This window comes from Apis florea, unplaced genomic scaffold (assembly GCF_048593485.1).
Source record: "Apis florea isolate Af1SG1 unplaced genomic scaffold, ASM4859348v1 contig_2495_pilon, whole genome shotgun sequence".
NCBI classification, from domain to species: Eukaryota; Metazoa; Arthropoda; class Insecta; order Hymenoptera; family Apidae; genus Apis; species Apis florea.
In genome coordinates, this window is record NW_028256595.1 from 2196184 (window position 1) to 2213410 (window position 17227).

A 17227-nucleotide genomic window follows, 5' to 3' on the forward strand; every position below is an offset into this window, starting at 1 on the left:
GATTCTGCGAAACAGTCTCTGTAACGAAGAGAGTCTTTGGGGATTTGAAAAGTATTCTCGGGAATGCCAGTTTCACATATATGTATTATTGCATTATAAAATGTCGCGACACGAGGAATTTTCGTTCCTAATAACGATAAAGTCGAAGCAATGAGTATCACGAAACATACATTTTTAATCTTGACAGTACAATGGCAAATGTTAATAATGTTCGCAAAACTTCGAATAAGTTTGGACCAGTTTGAAGTTTTAACGAAGGAATTGGTAAAGTTGTTTTATTCAACGAATTTCTTTTTTATTTTTCTTAACTAAAACCATTACAGTGATCAAGATATTTCCTTTTGTAGAGCTTGGTGTTGAGTGCTTGCAAAAAGATAGAAGTAAACAACATTGGTGTTGTAACTAATTCAAGGACATTTGTTCAACCGTCTCTAAAGGCGGTTCCTTTAATAAATATCAACGACGTTGATTATCTCTCACGAGTTGAAAGAGATCAAAATCTGCACACATTCGTCATGATTCCGTCGACTCTTGAACATTTAGAAACTGCAATAACGAAACTAGAACGCACAACCTGGTGGAACCCGTCTGCGCTCCACGTCATCCTAGACGACAACGTTGCACGAAATGGTTGTAGAAACGCTCGTCCTTTTTTAAAAGCCGCTTGGAAGAAAGACCTGCTGTCCTCCATATTCTTCTGTATCACCGAACAGAACCGCAACAGAATCGAATTCAGAATGTACACGTTCAATCCGTTTACCCCGCAAGCACCAAAATCCTGGCAGAAAATAAGAGAATGGAACGAGACAAGCGATCATCCCTGGACCCTGTTTACCCGAACATTTCGTCCTGGTTCGTAAAAGAGCAATCGAGCACATCCACCCGCTTGATCGAAAACTAGTATACAGCCTCGCGTTTCTAGGTCGAGCAACCTGCGGCAATTTGGACTTCGCGAAAACAGGAACACTGGGAGGATACAGAGTGAAGGGGATGGGTCTGCACAACCCTCCCAGCCTGACGATCGATCTGTCGAAAGGAAGTGGAGGCAAGCTGGGTGGTTTCAACGGCATAATAACCGAAATATTGTTGTCCAAGTTGAAGGGAAACCTGAGGGTAACCGGGATCGCGAACGACACTCGTTCCTACAAGTTCCTGCACCTGGTGGCGGATGGAAAGTACGACGTGTTCCTGAATACTCAATACGTCTTCAATAAGCCGAATGTGACCACCACTTATCCCCACGTGAATTCGGGAATCAGTATTCTGACCAGGTATCCGGATAACGTGGCAGTGTACGTGAAGGTGTTGAAGTTCATGAATCCCGTGTTCGTTGCGTGTTGCGCGGTGGTCGGCGTGATCACTGTGCTGATTCTCGAGGTATTCGTAGGTCGAGGAACGATTCACGCGAGTTTGGAAATGATTCGGATAGCGTTAAACAATTCTATGTCGCGTTTCCCTGAACGAGGCGCATGGAGAGTCTACTTGACCACCGTGTTCCTCCTCTTCGTGCTCACCTCTTCGATCTTCCAGAGCAATCTGTCTTCTTTGCTCACCTCGCCGATTCCTAGGCTAACGATAGACTCGGACGAGGAGTTGAGGACGGCTGGTTTCGAGATCTACGCGTATCACGGATACAGAAATGCCGTGTTCGACGACGTCCTGTTCGCTCGAGTCAAGATGGTCGATCATTGGGATTGTAGCGAGTACGTGAGGAAATATGAGGACGTGGCTTGCGCCGCGGACAGGACCACGTTGCTGAAAATCGCTTTCGAAAAGAAGCTTCATCTTTCGAAGCATAGGATAAATACTTTGTTCTCGGCATACGTGGTTCGACCTAATTGGCCGTTGAAAGATAGATTCACCTCGATGTTGTTGCACCTGTCCGAGACCGGATTGATCGATCATTGGTGGGGAAAGGTGATGGCCAAATACGTGCGCAAATGGTTGAAGAGGACTGACGAGGATGAGAAGAGAAATTTCAGCGTGCTGACGTTGAACGATCTTGACTTTGCGTTCTACATCCTCGCGTTTGGGCTTTGCGCGTCGACATTCAGCTTTCTGACAGAGATATCGACGCGCCGCCTAAGAATAACGCTCGAGAGGAGAAAGAACAACGACTCTCCTGTTTTTCCGTTCGCTCTTTGAGATTCGCTCTTTCTTCTTTTTGATTTGACGAAATTTATTCCTTCGTTGTATAATAGTTCGTTCAAGACGATTCGAAGAACCAGTTACACCAGATATATAATATAATTTCGTAAGTGGAACTAAGCGGGGGAAGATTGAAGAATAAATGTTAATTGGTCAATATTGTATTTATTCCTTCACTTTATTTTAAACAATTTGTTCATTCGAAGGATCTCGTAAATCCCCGTAAAATGAATATGTTATAGTAAATACGTTCCTTTTTACAATTTATACCATGTACACAATAATAGCAATAATAATAATAATAATAATAATTTTAATAATAATAATAATAAAATTAATAATAAAATTAATAATAATGATAATAAGAATATAATGATAATGAAGGTGATGATGATAACTAATAATTAATAATTAATAATAATAATAATTGTGATAATTATCATTATTATTATAATAAGATTAATAATGCAAGCTTAAGGCGCAAAACAAACAAAACATAGAGTATAAGACCATAGTGAAACCATCGTCTCCACTTTTAGACGACGGTTATTTAACTATCTTTTTATGTACGCAATTTACAAACCGTTTGTCAGCTGCGCATTAAATCTCTCTCTTCCTCTATCTTTCTCTCTCTCTCTCTCTCTCTATCTCTCTCCACTCTTATCCATTTTGTCTCAATTTTATATATATATATATATAAATATATATATATATATTTTATATATGTATATATATATTTCTTTCTTTCTTTCTCTCTACATTACTTCCTATCCTATCCCTTTGTCCTTCTGTATATTGTTCACCGTGTTTGTGATATTTATTCCTTCTTCTTTTCGTTATTTCTCTCGTTTAGCAAAACAATTTCACTCTCTCCCCCTCTCTCAATCCTTTTTTCAAGCTGAGATTACTATAAAATAGATAAAAAAGCCCTGCTCGCAAAATATCTTGCAAATATATATATAGATATATATATGTACATATATATTATATAATATATATGTATATATTGTCACACGGTCTTCTTCCCCCGCCCTGTCTCGTCTCGTTTTTCTCCATCCTTTCCATCCCTTGAAAATCGGTCTCGAGGCGAATCCGTCCGTCGACGTATGCGACGACGTATGATACAATCGTCCGTCAACGCGATTCCTCGCGTTTCCGTTTCAACAGGATCCAACAAAGCGGAAAGAGAAGAGAAAGACCTCTCTCGAGTCTCTGCCGATCGACCAGATTTCTCAGACACCGCGCGATTCGATCGAGCTCCCCAAACGCGATCGCTTGCGCCATATTCCAATATTTGTTCGCTCGTTTTTTTTTCTCCCCCTCCCATTCTTTCTTTCTACGTTTTCTTACGTTTTCCACCGATAGAAGAAGCGATAGAGAGATTCGATATACGACGACAGAATCACCGGTCGAAGAGAGAGGATAGGTTAATCCGATTGGTCGATCGCGTAATTGTGCGTGGCAGCTTCTCTCTTTCGTGGTCTCCTTCGATCTCTTTTATCCCAAACTCGGTCTGTTTCGAAACGACGAAGCAAATGGTTAAACAAGGATCGAATTATTTCGACGAATGTAATACGTTTCCATTGCTCGTATGTATTTTGGCCGTTCTTTTCTCTTTCTGGTAGAGGAGGTTGGTTGGATCGATCGATCTTTCTGTCTCTCTCTTTCTCTCTCTCTTTCCGCGTGCAACGCGAATCCTAGCGCGAATCCCAGCCTTCCGCGTCAATAAATACAATAATTAATCGATCAATCAATTATTAATAATTAAAATAAATAAAAAGCAAGTAAGTAATTATCTTTCTTTAAGCGAGTTTGGTCTCTCCTTGGTGCAGTTGCCATTCTATCTCTCTTTATTGCTTCGTCCTGTCGCTCCTTTTCTGTCCCTTTCTCGCACGCAACCGAAAACTCACTCGTTCGTTATATAGATACATACGATACACATATACACATACATACGCGTTCCCCTTTCCACTCTGTTCTTCTCTCTTCCTCAATCTCTCTCTCTCTCTTTCTCTCCTCGCATTCACGCGCACATTCGTCACTATCCCGTTTTCGAATTCCCGCGAAATCTGCTCTCTTGTTTGCTCGTTTCGTTTGCTCGTCTGTCTGGCCGTCTCTTCGAGATGATTCTCTGTTCAAGCGTGACTTCGATCGACGCGCGATTTCAATTCGCCCGAACACCCGAACGGGGGACTGTCACGAGTGAAGGGTAGGCGTTCTACTTCGGGAACGAGACAGACTAGAGAGAGTACCGCTCTGCTAGAGCGTCGTTCGAAAGTAGATACGTGGTTCACAGGTCTTGTCCTTTTATTTCCTCTCCGGAAATACTATTTGGAAAAAAGAAAAAAAAAAAAAAAAGGAAAAAAAAAAACTATCCTTCGAATCGTGAACAGAGTCCAAAAAACGTGCGCGCGCGCGCGCCGATCGAGACCCGCGACTATGTTTAACTAATTAATAAATTGCTTGTGCATTGCGCTCGTTGCTACTTTTAGTAGTGATTCACGGCTCCTCGTCACCGTGAACGCGCGAACTCTCCCGCCCTCTCCCCACCCCTCCCCTCCCCTTGTAGTCCCAGCCCCTTGTGTTCGTATCGTATTACAAATAAGTATAGGAATAAAACAGAGCTGAACAGAGGTTCAGCTTTGCCTCGTCCTCGCCCATTTCTTTCGACGAGGACGAGCGAAATCTCTCTAAACAATCGGATCGATGGATCGACTCGAATATTTCGATCGAAAGAGATTTGGCCGAGAGAGTTCTTCGTCGAGGTACGGAGCGACGCGTTTTTCGAATTAGGTACTAGATACGCGATACACGACCGTATACGAGAATATAGTAAAATATATAATGTGATCGTATTAATACTATTGATACAATAATATAATTATGATTGCATGTGGGTCTATGCTTACACATATATATATATATATATATATGCTGGTAAATGGATGTCCTCCTGCTGTGTACATGTTCGTGTACATGGTCTCCTTTTGTATGTATACATGTATATGAATATATTACAGTTTTTTTTTTCTTTTTCTTACGGCGTAGCGGGTAAAGAAGACAGAAAAATCAAACAGTTGAATGAGAAATGAACTTTTTCGAGATTATTATATGTGTATATCATACATATGTATATATATACGCTCGACGTATCTTCTTTCAATAATCGAAAATCGTTTCTGCTGCTGTATTAGGTACAATATACAATTGTCATTGCGACATGCATTGTTTAACCGTTCCTTCCTTCCTTCTCATTTTTTTTCTCTTTCCCAAATTCTCTCTCTTCCTTTCTTTTCTACTCACACTTTCTCTCTCTCTCTCTCTCTCTCTCTCTCTCTCTTTTACACGGACACACAGTCATACACATATAATACGCGTTCCTTTTTCTCCTTCACTCGTTTCCTTATCTCGAACTCTCGCCCCACATTCATTCTTATAAATATTCCTTGATATTATCAACGATCATAGTACCAATAAATCAATAATAATATTAATAATAAAGATATTAATAATAATGACAATATATAATAATATATATTATAATATGTAATAATATGTAATATAATATATATATATATATAAATATATATAAAATATATATAAAATATATATATATATATTTATCGATAAAACTCTCTCCTGGCGTAGCGAAAGGCTCACATGACCTGGTGTGAATCGATCTTAGATTGATCGATACAAAAAAAAAAAAAAAAAAAAAGAAAAAAGGAACAAAAATCATAAAAAGGAAAGAAAAAAAAAACGGAACCACGAAAGATAAACACGTATAGTATTCGAACGCAATCTCTGCCTCCCCATTAAACGAATCTTCAATCGTGTCGACATCGAAAAGACAGCATCATTTTTTACTACTCGTTCGTTTCCTCGGAGGTCGTTAGGAACGTGGAATTTGCTTCCAAAAAAAGAAAGAAAAAAAAAAAAAATATCTCTTAACGCGATAATCTTCTTAATTTAATAATAAGAATTTAATAATAAATAAAATAATTACAAAAGAAAAAAGGAAGAAGAAAAAGTGTAAAAAAGCAAACTAATCTTAATGAAGAAAATGACTAACGAAGATTATCTTTAAAAGGGAGGAGGAAAAAAAAAAAAATAGAAAGAAAGATTTTAAATAATATTAAATAGCGACGCGATCGATGAACGTTGCACCACGCAGACTATCAACCTTGTATGCAAATAATTTCTCGATAAAAGCGCGGACACGTTCGATTTCATTGCAACAGCCGAATTGCACGAGTCGCAAAAATCATCATTTCATTTATCTCGGCCCTACTATAACTCTCGTTTACTACTCGTTTTTATTTTATCATCAGAACAGAGTGACGAGACCGAAGGGCCTGATATTATACGATATCCTCTATAAATATGTGTCTCGAAAATATCAAAACTTTTTTTTTCTTTTTTAATAGATCTCTTTTTTTAAACTCTTTTATCCTTCAGTCCGTGTGCACGCGCACACGAGGTATAAAATTGTATCCCGTGAACCATTGGACCGCGCTTAGTAACTCTATATGGGCCCCCCTAAGTCTCGTCAACCCTTGTTCGATCCCTTTGTCACGGTTCCAGCCTTTTTTCTGCCATATTTGCTTCTTTCATTCCTCTTTTCTTCCTTTTTATCTATCTTTTTTATTTTCATTGCTTTCTCCTCTCACGTAGAAAAGTATTAGCAACGAACTGGCCGATACAATGGATTTTATTAAACGTCCCCTACGATTTACATTGGTCCAATTTCTTTCTCCTTCTCCCCATCTTTTTTATCTCTCTCTCTCTCTCTCTCTCTTTCTCTCTCTCTTTCACACTCTCACTCTCACTCTCTTTCGATATTATCGTTACAAAGATTAACGAAAAGATTACACGGAAGATTCAAAATTTAATTCAATTTAATTTCGATATGTTTGACTAATTGTTTGGATAAATTATTATTATTATTCGTTATGATTCTGGTCCAAGGAATGATTCAACAATATCCTTCGAATGCTCGCGCGCCAGTTAACTTACTGCTAAAACTTTTCTTTATCCTCTTCCGTTTTTGATCTCCTCGTTACAATGATCATATCAAATCGAATTCGCTGTTTTATCGAGAAAGACGAACGAATTACATTTTCTTTCTTATATATATATATTTTTTTTCTTCTTCTTTTCTTTTTCCATTTCGCACATTCAGACCTCGTATACTTTAAACCACATTCCATCAGCTGCGAAAATATAGGAAAATCGCTAAATAGATTGCGTGCGCATTTTGCGACATAACGGTTGTTTTTTTTTTTTTTTTTTTTTTGTTCATTTTATCGGTGACGGAACAACGAAAACAAAAGAAAGCGTATCGAACAAATGCGATAATCGATTCGAAAGAGGCGGATGAAAGGTGGTCGATCGAATCGAATAACGTAATAGGAAGAAAAAAAAAAAAAAAAAGAAAAAACAACGTAAAAGAAATATGTATACATAAATACATATATATATACACGAAAGATTAAAGGTAACACAAGCATTTATAAAGAATCGGATTCGGAAAAAATCTTCGGGACAAATTCGGCGGACATGTAACATCTTGTGTACGTGTATTTTAATATTTTTTTCTTTTTACTAGAAATTTCCTGATTCTCGATAAGATTTGTGGTAGCAAAAATTGGGGCGGGCCGGCCTGTCGCGTCGATTTAAACGTCGACAGGTCACCCTCAAGGCGGCGGCACTCGCAAATACCTATTTACAAAAATATACACATGAGCAACTTACTTATCCGTTACGCTTGATTTTTTGTTTTTTTTTGTTTTCCCCTACACGCGTCTCGTGTAACGAAAGTTACCACGCGCTATTTTATTTTATTTTATTTCTTTTTTTCTCTCTCTCTCTCTCTCGTTTTGGTGTCTGTGCACGCTTTCTCCCTTTCTTCCTTTTCCTTCCATTTTTTTTTCTTTCTTTATAATCGCACTATTTTTAATGTGGTGTATGCGCTATGTGTAATTATTCGAATATTCTTTTTTTTTTTTTTTTTTATTCTTCATCACTAGAACCTCTACTTATTTCCCCGTTTAATTCTAAGTAATGTAAATAATATGTTTATGTTTTATTTCTTCTGTTATCGTTTAACTTTGTTTTCCTTGTTGCGTATTTATTAATTATCTAATCTAAGTTACTTTTTTTCTTTCGTAACCTATCTACAAAAAAGAGTCGTGTCCTTTGTTCACAGACGTAAGACATTTTAGTAGTAGTAGTAGTAGTAGTAGTAGTAGTAGTAATAGTAGTAGTAGTAATAGTAGTAGTGTAGTAGTAGTAGTAGTAGTAGTAGTAGTAGTAGTAGTAGTAGTAGTAGTAATAGTAGTAGTAGTAGTAGTAGTAGTAGTAGTAGTAGTAGTAATATTCTATCGGTTTGGATCAATTGTTGATCTTGTTGCTCGTGGTGCATCTCAATCCAAGAGAAATGCATCATCACACTAAATTTCCCCCATCCCTGTTTCTTCACCTCTTTATCTTTCCTCTAAACCTTCAACTCGCGAATTTTCGCAGTCGCCATGTTCCTTTTATTTTGTTTTCCGCAAGAAACAAAATGCCGGCGTGCGCGACGCGTTGGTTCTCTTTTCATTAAATATATTTTCATATCTATATTTTTATAATTATTTATATATTTATATAGGTAATAAACTATATGCATATATGTATATTCTTGTGTATTCGTCGCACTCGAATCGCCAAGACGAAACTCATGCTTCAGGTAACGTCGGCTGCGGCGCACCGTAAAGCGAGAACACACGGGCGCTTCTGTGGCACTTCTAATTCCATCTTCTAATTCCTTTCTTCCCCTTATAATCCATCCTCTATTTTTTCTTTTGCATCTTCAATTTTATTTCATTTTTTACTTTACAAAAATGATCAGTCCGAAAAAAATAGAGACCAGTGTACTCCCCCTCGTCATCTTCTTTATCTTCTTCAAACATCTACGATGCTCCATTTCGATCTCTTTTTTTCTTTAATTAACGTCACTGGCTGACGTTCTCCATTCTCGTCTCGAAAATAAGTAACGCGTGCTATGCACAGAATAGAAGAGATTCTCTCTACGTACCGATTCACAATGATCCTTCTTCTTGACGAGTTTTATTCTGAATTGACTATAAAGTTGGTGCTCTGATTTTTTTTTTTTTTTTTTTTTTTCTTTTTTTTTTTAAATGCCAGGATACGCTTTCGTGAATCCCTGAACGAAGAAACGTAATTAGACGATTTTTCGAATATCATATCGAACGCTTTCCTCGTTATATTCCCCAGGCCATCTTGAATCCTTAAACCCCGTCAGAATAATCCTTATTCGTTGAAATGAGAACAGATTCGATTTCTCTCCCGATTTCCCATCTTTTCGAATTCAACGTTTCTCTTGACGCGCGTTACGTTATTATTAATCATACGATCGCCGATCGTACGTTTTTCTAAATCTATTCCAAATCTCTTCCAAATAATTCGATTTCTTTATGTATATATCGTTGGATACGTAGCCATATTTTGTGGGAGAGAAGTTATATAATTCGGGGTGGGCGGTCTGGGGCTATGCCACTGTGGTCAGAGATCTCGAAGCTTCTTTATACCAGCTTGAACGTAGCGTACCAGATCGCGTAAAGAACTTTTCAAAGTAAGAGGTCCCAATTTTTCATCCAGCTCGATGAAAAAATCTGCGAAAACGAAAGAATACATTTCTTTCCACCGTATTGATATTTCAAATATCAATAAAATTACGTTGGAATAGAAGGGAAGCACTCACCTCTATGTTTATCTGTCACCAGAGCGTTCGCCTGGTCCCAGAGATCGTGACAGCTCAACAACAAACTGAAGTGATGGTTTTGTTTCGCCATAGCGTTGTGCACGTTAAGTGGAACGCTAACATACGGAGCGGGCTGCGGTTGGCCCGAAGCTGCTCCCCGATTCGCTAGTTCGCCACTACTGTATCCGGAACTCTGACTGCCAACGGAGCCCACGGAACCGGCAGGTGACGGTGTCGGTGATAAGGATGGCGTTCCCTGTCCCTCTGGTTGAACCGTTGTTGCCTGAGCAGGCTGTGGAACAAATAATAAGATTTATTTATAAATTATGCGCTTAATTTTCTTAATACAATTGTACAACGAAATATTCGATCGCGACCACCCACCTTTTGATGATAATCGTTCAGAATTTTTTGACTCTCTTTGATTTCGTGTCTGCGCATCTTGAACAGTTTCAAGTATATGAGGGACTGACAAAAAAGACTGGAACAAACGAAACACGACAACGTTTTTGAAACTTGCTCGTACAATCGTTGAAAAAAAAAAAAAAAAGAAGAAGAAGAAGAAGAAGAAGAAGCTCGAAGCTGCTTACTCACCTCAGAATGGCCAGCTTGTTGTGTATACTGCTCTCCGGCGAGTTGTTCTGCTGGCTCTTAAACTTGGAAGAAATATATCTGAACAGAGAGGGAAGAGAAAATCAGAGATCGCTTTAATTAGGAAATACTGTTCGGTCGGTGGTTCGCGCTTAATTAGAGATGTATGTTACCTGATGAGACTGAGCGTATCCCTGTACATAGTGAACGACGCTCTCTCCGTGAGAGGATCTGACTCCATAGCATTTCCCGTGAGCAAAAAGCACAGAACGGCTTCTAGGTAAAGCATACCCTGCGCCGTGAGCTCGCACTCCTTATCGGCGCTGTGCTTCAGCCGCTTCGCTTCCATCAGGTACTGATTCTGGTCCCTGGTGACGACGAATCAATAAAACTGATTATATAGACACGAAAAATTTCACGGAATAACGAAATGATAATATACTCGTCAAACTTTATTACTCACCACCTATCCTGATCCTCTAAAACTTCATTTTGAGGATTAAAGTAAGAATAATAAACGCGTTGAGGCGGTGGTGGTGGTGGCAATAAACTAGTATCAGGCTTTTCTTCCCGTTCGTGATTCGTAGGTTGAATGTCGTTTTGCTATAATAACGAGAACGAGATCGAGACAATTAGTCGAGAAAATCAAGCAGCAAGTTTCGAAAAGAATGGAAATGGATTGAAAGCATACCTGACTGGAAGACGGCCTCGACGAAACGTTAACAGATTCGACGTCGCCGTGTTTCCTCTTTTTCTTCTTCCTGTCTTTGTGCTCTCCCGACCCTTTCGTCTTCGTATCTATGGAACACACAGTACTCAAACTGGACACTGAACTACAACTCGGATTACGTTTCCTCTTGGGCGCGTTACCCGTACTACTAGCACCACTTCCTCCACTACTAGCACCTGCACCGACGACACCCGCGGCGAGGCCTATACCACAATTACTCTTCGTGTCCGATATAGGTTCGCCCTTGATCACAGCGCGATTTTTAACATCACCGTCGACGAGCAACGACGCGTCACCGTGAATCCTCGCTTCCTGTTGAGGCGGTGGCGTGTCGACGATCTCCCCTTCCTCAGGCGTAGGCGGTCGAGGGGGTTGATGCGTCAGCGTCGAGGCTTGTCTGGACGACGGCCTCGTGTCTGGAAGTTCTGTGCGCTGTCTCAACTCTTGACCCCTCGACAACTGCGACACATGCTGAAGTTTGCTCAGCTCGATCCTACAGTACAAACTTGGCACGCCGTTCACGCGCGTGAGCGGCGGGAAAGATTGAGTCACGTTCGACGCCTGTGACGATGGTCTCTTGTAAGGGCTCTCCCCGCCGGTCGGCGTATTCGCGGAGGTCGTATACTCTTCCACGAAAATCCCACACTTTCCACCGCCTTTACCGCCTTTCCCTCCTTTGCCACCGCCCTTCCCTCCCCCTATCGAAGATGAGAACACTTTTCGAAGAGTGTCGCTCTTCTTCTTGTCCTGCACGTTGCCCGCATCTTCCTCCTGCAACTTCGGACCCGGACTGTTATCGCTGTCCGAATTTTCCGGGGAAGAATCTCGGGTCGGTGGGACTCTCGGCCTAGGAGGTACTCTGCACCCACAAAAATTCCGAACAATTCGACTTTAATCGTGATACAAGAAAAAATTATTATTATTACAATTGCAAAGATGGAACGATCATTCGTTGTCAAAGCTTAAATAGTTACCTGGCAACCTGGATACGATTCCTCACTATTTCCGACTCGCTGTCGGAATCGGATCCATTGTTCACCCGCGAGGTCGACCTTCTCGGCTTCGCCTTCGCCGCGGGGCTCTTCTTCTCCTGTTTCTTCGGCGAGTCTCCCAACTTGCTTCTCTTAATATTGGTCATCCTTCTCCAACGCGAGGTGTCGTCCTCGGACACGTTGTTGTTGTTGTTGTTGTTGCTCTTCCCCTTGGGCGGGCTTTCGTCCTCGCTCGAAGATCCGCTCAATCTGGACCTCCTCTTGTCGTTCATAGCCGCGACCCCAGGCGACACCCTGGTCGGCGGCCGGTCGCTGTCGGAGTCGCTCGACGCCCCCTGCGACCTGTCGTCGCTCTCATCCTCGCTCGTAGATATGTTCGCCTTCGAGAGGGGCGGTTTCTTCTTCATGTGATTGCCCACCCCTCTCGTCCTGCTGCGAGGTTTCCCGTTCTTCAAACTCTCGTCCGACGTTCGATGCCCGGCTTTTGGATTCGTCGGTTTCCTCGGCCGGCCGCGTTTCCTCGCGTCAACCTTCGGCTTTTCGGCCTGCGCCCGATTCTCCTCCACCGGCTGCCCCTTCTCCTGATCGGAAGGCCGATCGCTGTCGCTGTACAACACGCTGATCATGGTCATGTTACGGGTCCTCTTCAGGGCCTCGTCGAGCTGCCACTCGTGCGCCGCCTTGTTCCTGTGCGCTCGGGCGTCCACCGTCGTCACCATAGGGGAATCTTGCCGCCTGTTGCAATCCTGCGGATATTTCAAATTTATGAGATGATGAGATCGATCTCTCATTATTGCTATGATTATATTTTCGTATACGTTAACAAAAATTCGCGGTCAAATCCATCTGATCGAATCAACCCTTTCGCTACTACGAGCGGAATTATTGAGGATCGAGTAATTGGAAACGTAGCATCCACATATTTTCTTTTTATAGTCAATTTTTTTTTTCTTTCTTTCTTTCTTCAATAAACGCGATCTTTCTCGAGCAACCTGGCGATTTTCGAGACGAAAATGGAAATCGAGTCAGATATCGAGGGAAAATAAAAATAAAAAGATGTCGCATATATACCTGCGCCTGCTTGTTCTCCGAATTCTGTTCCCCGTGGGGCATGGCGTTCGTCTTGTTGAAGAACGACTCCAAATTCCAACTCCTTGATTTCGGCTCCTCGATCGCAGGCGGCGGTTCCTCGATTATATTTTCATTCTTTGGTGAGACGGAGGGAGGGGTGGAGGGGCCTTTGGTGGGCGGAGGGCTGGTCTCCTCCTCGGAATCGTCGCTGCTGTCCGAGCCGGAGTCGGATCCGGTGTCGGATGTGGAACTCGCGCTTCCGGAGCTCTGCATCGCCTGGCCCGAAGGGCTGGGCGGCCTCTGGTGCACGTTGGGGCTCGGGGAACCCTTGGATTGCAGGGGGCTGACAGGCGGAGGCGAGACCACTTGCTCCGGCGTCATCTGTTTGGGCGGCGATGGCGGCCTGCTCGGGCTGAGCGGCCTCGTGGGCGACAAAGGGCCGACCGGTGACGGGCCCATCGGCGACATGGGTGCCAGTGGCGGCGGGGCTGGCGTCATCGCTGGTATCGATAAACTGTGCGCCAATCAATGTTTGCGTTCAATCGTTTGAGATCGATAACGGGAGATGAGAGAAGGGGAGAGAGAATATTGGCTTTTTGGAAGCGAATATTTTCCCTGGATTCGTTCGTTGTGCCGTGTTATCGTTGGTAAATTGATTTCTTCGAGTTTATATCGAGTTCACCCCCGGATTTTTTAACTCCCGAATAATTTCGAGTGGGTGGGATTATATTTATTACAGGAGTTCACATCCGGCCATCGTACGGAACAGAGGATGATAAAATTATTATTTATATCAAGCGTAAGTAAAAAGAGTTATTGATGGATTTATTTTTGCGATATTTAAATATTTAAATGTTTTAAACGATTTTGAAGCTGGATATAAGAATACAGATGGTGGTACGATAGCGTGACGGTGGGAAGATGGTGGGAAGAGACGAGATCAAAGGGAAAGAAATGGATGGAATGGATGGAAGAAAAGGATAAAACAAAGTTGGTAATTAGATATGAATAACCGGGCGCATTAATTTTGGAACGAGATAATCGAAGTGTATAACAGGGGCATTAATTGGCCTAGGGCGTATCGACAAACGGATACTTACTCGACCGTGAGGTCGGGGCTTCTGTTTCCCCTCGTTGTCCGCGATGACGTTTCCTGCGAAAGAAAACGATTACCAATTAATTTTATACGAGGATGTGATTATTCCCTTCCACCTCAAACCAGTTCTCTCTTCAATAATTGTTATCAATACGAAATATCAGTTTAAACGTCCAATAATAATCACGCGAAACGAGATATCAAACGAGCGTATAACACGATCTTTTTTTATTTTTTTATTTTTTTACCTTGCTTGCCTCATCCTCGCTGTCCTCGCTCAAGCTTAAGTCGCGCTCCAAATCCCTGCAACAGAAAACGGGGAATTTACATATTATTCTCGATAACGAAAAGCCGCGGATTAAACGAAAGAAGATTTCGAATAACTCGTTTGACTCGCGTCGTCTCGTCCCCCACCATTATCCCCATCCTCGAATCAAATAATTAAATAAATTCGAGAGGAAATGAAAAGAGTCGAGTAGCGTGTCTCTATACCCACTATCGATTAGAATCGAGAAGAAGAAGAAGAAGAAGAAGAAGAAGGAAAAGAAGAACGCGTTCGAAAGGAAGGAACGCGTGCCGCGAAGCAACCTGTAGAATACGAACGAGAGGAGGCTTAGGTTGGAAACAATCGTTCATTGATCTCTGAAACTGCTGTTTCACGCACGCCTCTCCTGTTTTCTTTGTCACTTAACCGTCAGCAAGTTTCGCTTTCCCTGCTCCCACTTTCGTTTTCCATTCCCAAACATTCGATCGATCGATGTTATCATAATCCCCTCTTCGCACGGTTGAAACAACAATAACGTAACCCATATATATTACAATGCCCAATGTTCTTTTCGCGATCCGAGAAATTGGAAAATTTAAAATAATAATAATAATAATAATAATAACAGACGAGGAGGGAAGAGCGTCGTATTTAACTGACGAATCGGTAAACGAGAGTGCATCGTCAAGCGTGGTAACGCGCGTGAGCGAGCAGGAGCAGGAGAAGGAGGGAAAAAATAAAGAAGAGGGTCCTTTCACCCTCGATCGGAGAGACACGAGGAGAGACGGCACTCTAAGAACGGTTAAAGTGCGGCGTGGAACAGGAGGGAATGGAAAGCAGCGGGAGAAGTAGCTGGCAACGGGGAGGCAACGAGAGGAAAGAGAGGCGAGGCGGATAAAGAGGGAAAGTGTGCACCGAACGCGGATGTGCGGAGGGTCATCGACCCTAAACACGCTGTCCTGCGTCCTCCTCCGTGGATATGGCTGACCAGCCGTGTGGCTAAGTCTCGGTTTTACTCTTTCCTTCCTTCCTTCCTTCCTCTCCGCACGTTTCCAAAACCGAATCGTCGGAAAATTCGAGTCGAATCGAGGCAGTCGACTCGAAAAAAGAAAACGAATTTTCATCCTTCGATTTTTATTGATTTATCAAGCGAGATCCGGTTGGAAGTTTTGATCGAACTTTGGAACTAGCTACGGAGAGGTGCGGAGCTCGCGGGGGGGGGGGAACGGAAGGAGGGATGATATAAAGTGGACGAGCGCGCGGTTTAACGATCGTGGATCGCGACCTCGTGGGAACCCTTTCAATTTCGACGCCGCGCCGTTCGTTACTTTCCACGGACTTCTTCTCTCTCCCCCACCCCCGAGGAGGGGGAAGCGACAGCCGCTTTATCTTCTATCGGAGCGCGAAGGAAGGGGGAAGAAGGCGTACAGCAAAGTGGCGTTTAGCGAAGTTCAACGATCTTAATCTCGCCAGATTCCCTCCCTTTCTCCTTTCTCCTTTCTCCTTTCTTCTTCTTCTTCGTCTTTCTGCTCGGTCGAGTGGGAAAAAATTCGAAAATTAGGTTGGGACAGGAGTTTCGCCGAAGAATAGTCAAAAAATTGCGGCAAAGGAGAAGGGAAGGAGAAAAGCTCGCGTCGAAATCCATTTTCATCTGTCATCGCCGCTTTAACGTCGCATCCCGGAAGCAGAGAACCTGTTTGAACCCGGCAGGGAGGAGGTACAGCGCGATCCACCACCGAGTTTTGCGAAACAGAGGAGAAGAGAGAGAGAGAGAGAAAGGACGAAGGAGGGGAGCGCGATTTGGTCGCAAGGAGAAAGAAGAGGAGAGCGCATCCGGGCTCCTGTGGGAGGCCGTGTGAATCGTTTCCGGAGGAAAAAAAGAAAGGGCCGCGACATTATATTACATAGCCGTCCTTTCATCGAATTAAACGCTTTGACGACGACCCCGTGTAATTGGCAACGTGTAATAGGAAAAAAGGGAGCGGAATTTCCCGCGAATCCTCCTTCAATGGAATATTTTATCCCTGGAACGGGAAATCCATCGATTTCAACGTTTGCCCTCTTCGTCGAGATCTATCCTGAGAGCCTACCTGCGCCTGCCTACACCTATCTACCTACAGAGTGTGCGTTCGAAAGCCGTAGTCTCGATGGGGATGTTCTCGATGGATGTTCTCGATGGAGTTTACGCGGAATGGACACGCGACATTGTCCATCGGACGGCTGTGTATATGTATATATATATAGAGGTCTAACGATAGAGATGGATGAGCGAAATATAGGTAGATAGGGAAGGAGAGGTAGGAGCGTGTCCATTGTCTCGGGTAATTGAAGCGTAGGTTTTCTAGGAACGAGAGGACTCTAAAAAAAGGTAGATCGAACGCGTGTATTCGTGCGTGTGGGGGAGAGAGAGGGGGGGGAGGGGGCACGAGGCGATGGAACAATCGGTTCGCCTATTATCCATTAGCTCGTCTCTGCCAGTCTCTATCCGTCCGATCCGGAGACAGGGCACGTGCTCGCGGAACACGCTCCATGAATCTCACTCTCCGCGAAGAGTGCCACCAATGCACAG

General features: G+C 42.7%; 2 protein-coding genes across 7 annotated transcripts in view; one reads left to right on the forward strand and one right to left on the reverse strand.

Annotated features, from left to right (window-relative positions):
• Position 1: 1 nt before the first annotated feature.
• LOC147657845 (uncharacterized) lies at positions 2–2391 on the forward strand. The gene is made up of 3 exons (XM_086906787.1): positions 2–264; positions 348–852; positions 923–2391. The coding sequence occupies exons 1-3, from the start codon at positions 151–153 to the stop codon at positions 2143–2145; spliced, it is 1842 nt and encodes a 613-aa protein (XP_086762913.1). The 5' UTR covers positions 2–150; the 3' UTR covers positions 2146–2391.
• A 6085-nt stretch (positions 2392–8476) lies between these two features.
• The window catches only part of lilli (AF4/FMR2 family member lilliputian), a 112488-nt gene continuing 103737 nt past the window's right edge, over positions 8477–17227 (reverse strand). For all 6 annotated transcript variants that reach the window (XM_086906779.1, XM_086906778.1, XM_086906780.1 and 3 more), the window contains 11 exons: positions 14642–14696; positions 14398–14450; positions 13298–13811; positions 12209–12972; positions 11196–12093; positions 10968–11107; positions 10678–10872; positions 10508–10585; positions 10298–10394; positions 9914–10205; positions 8477–9824 (listed from right to left, as the gene is read on the reverse strand). In XM_086906779.1, coding sequence (XP_086762905.1) covers positions 9715–9824; positions 9914–10205; positions 10298–10394; positions 10508–10585; positions 10678–10872; positions 10968–11107; positions 11196–12093; positions 12209–12972; positions 13298–13811; positions 14398–14450; positions 14642–14696 — 3196 coding nt within the window. In that variant the 3' untranslated portion in view covers positions 8477–9714. The remainder of the gene's footprint in view (positions 9825–9913; positions 10206–10297; positions 10395–10507; positions 10586–10677; positions 10873–10967; positions 11108–11195; positions 12094–12208; positions 12973–13297; positions 13812–14397; positions 14451–14641; positions 14697–17227) is intronic.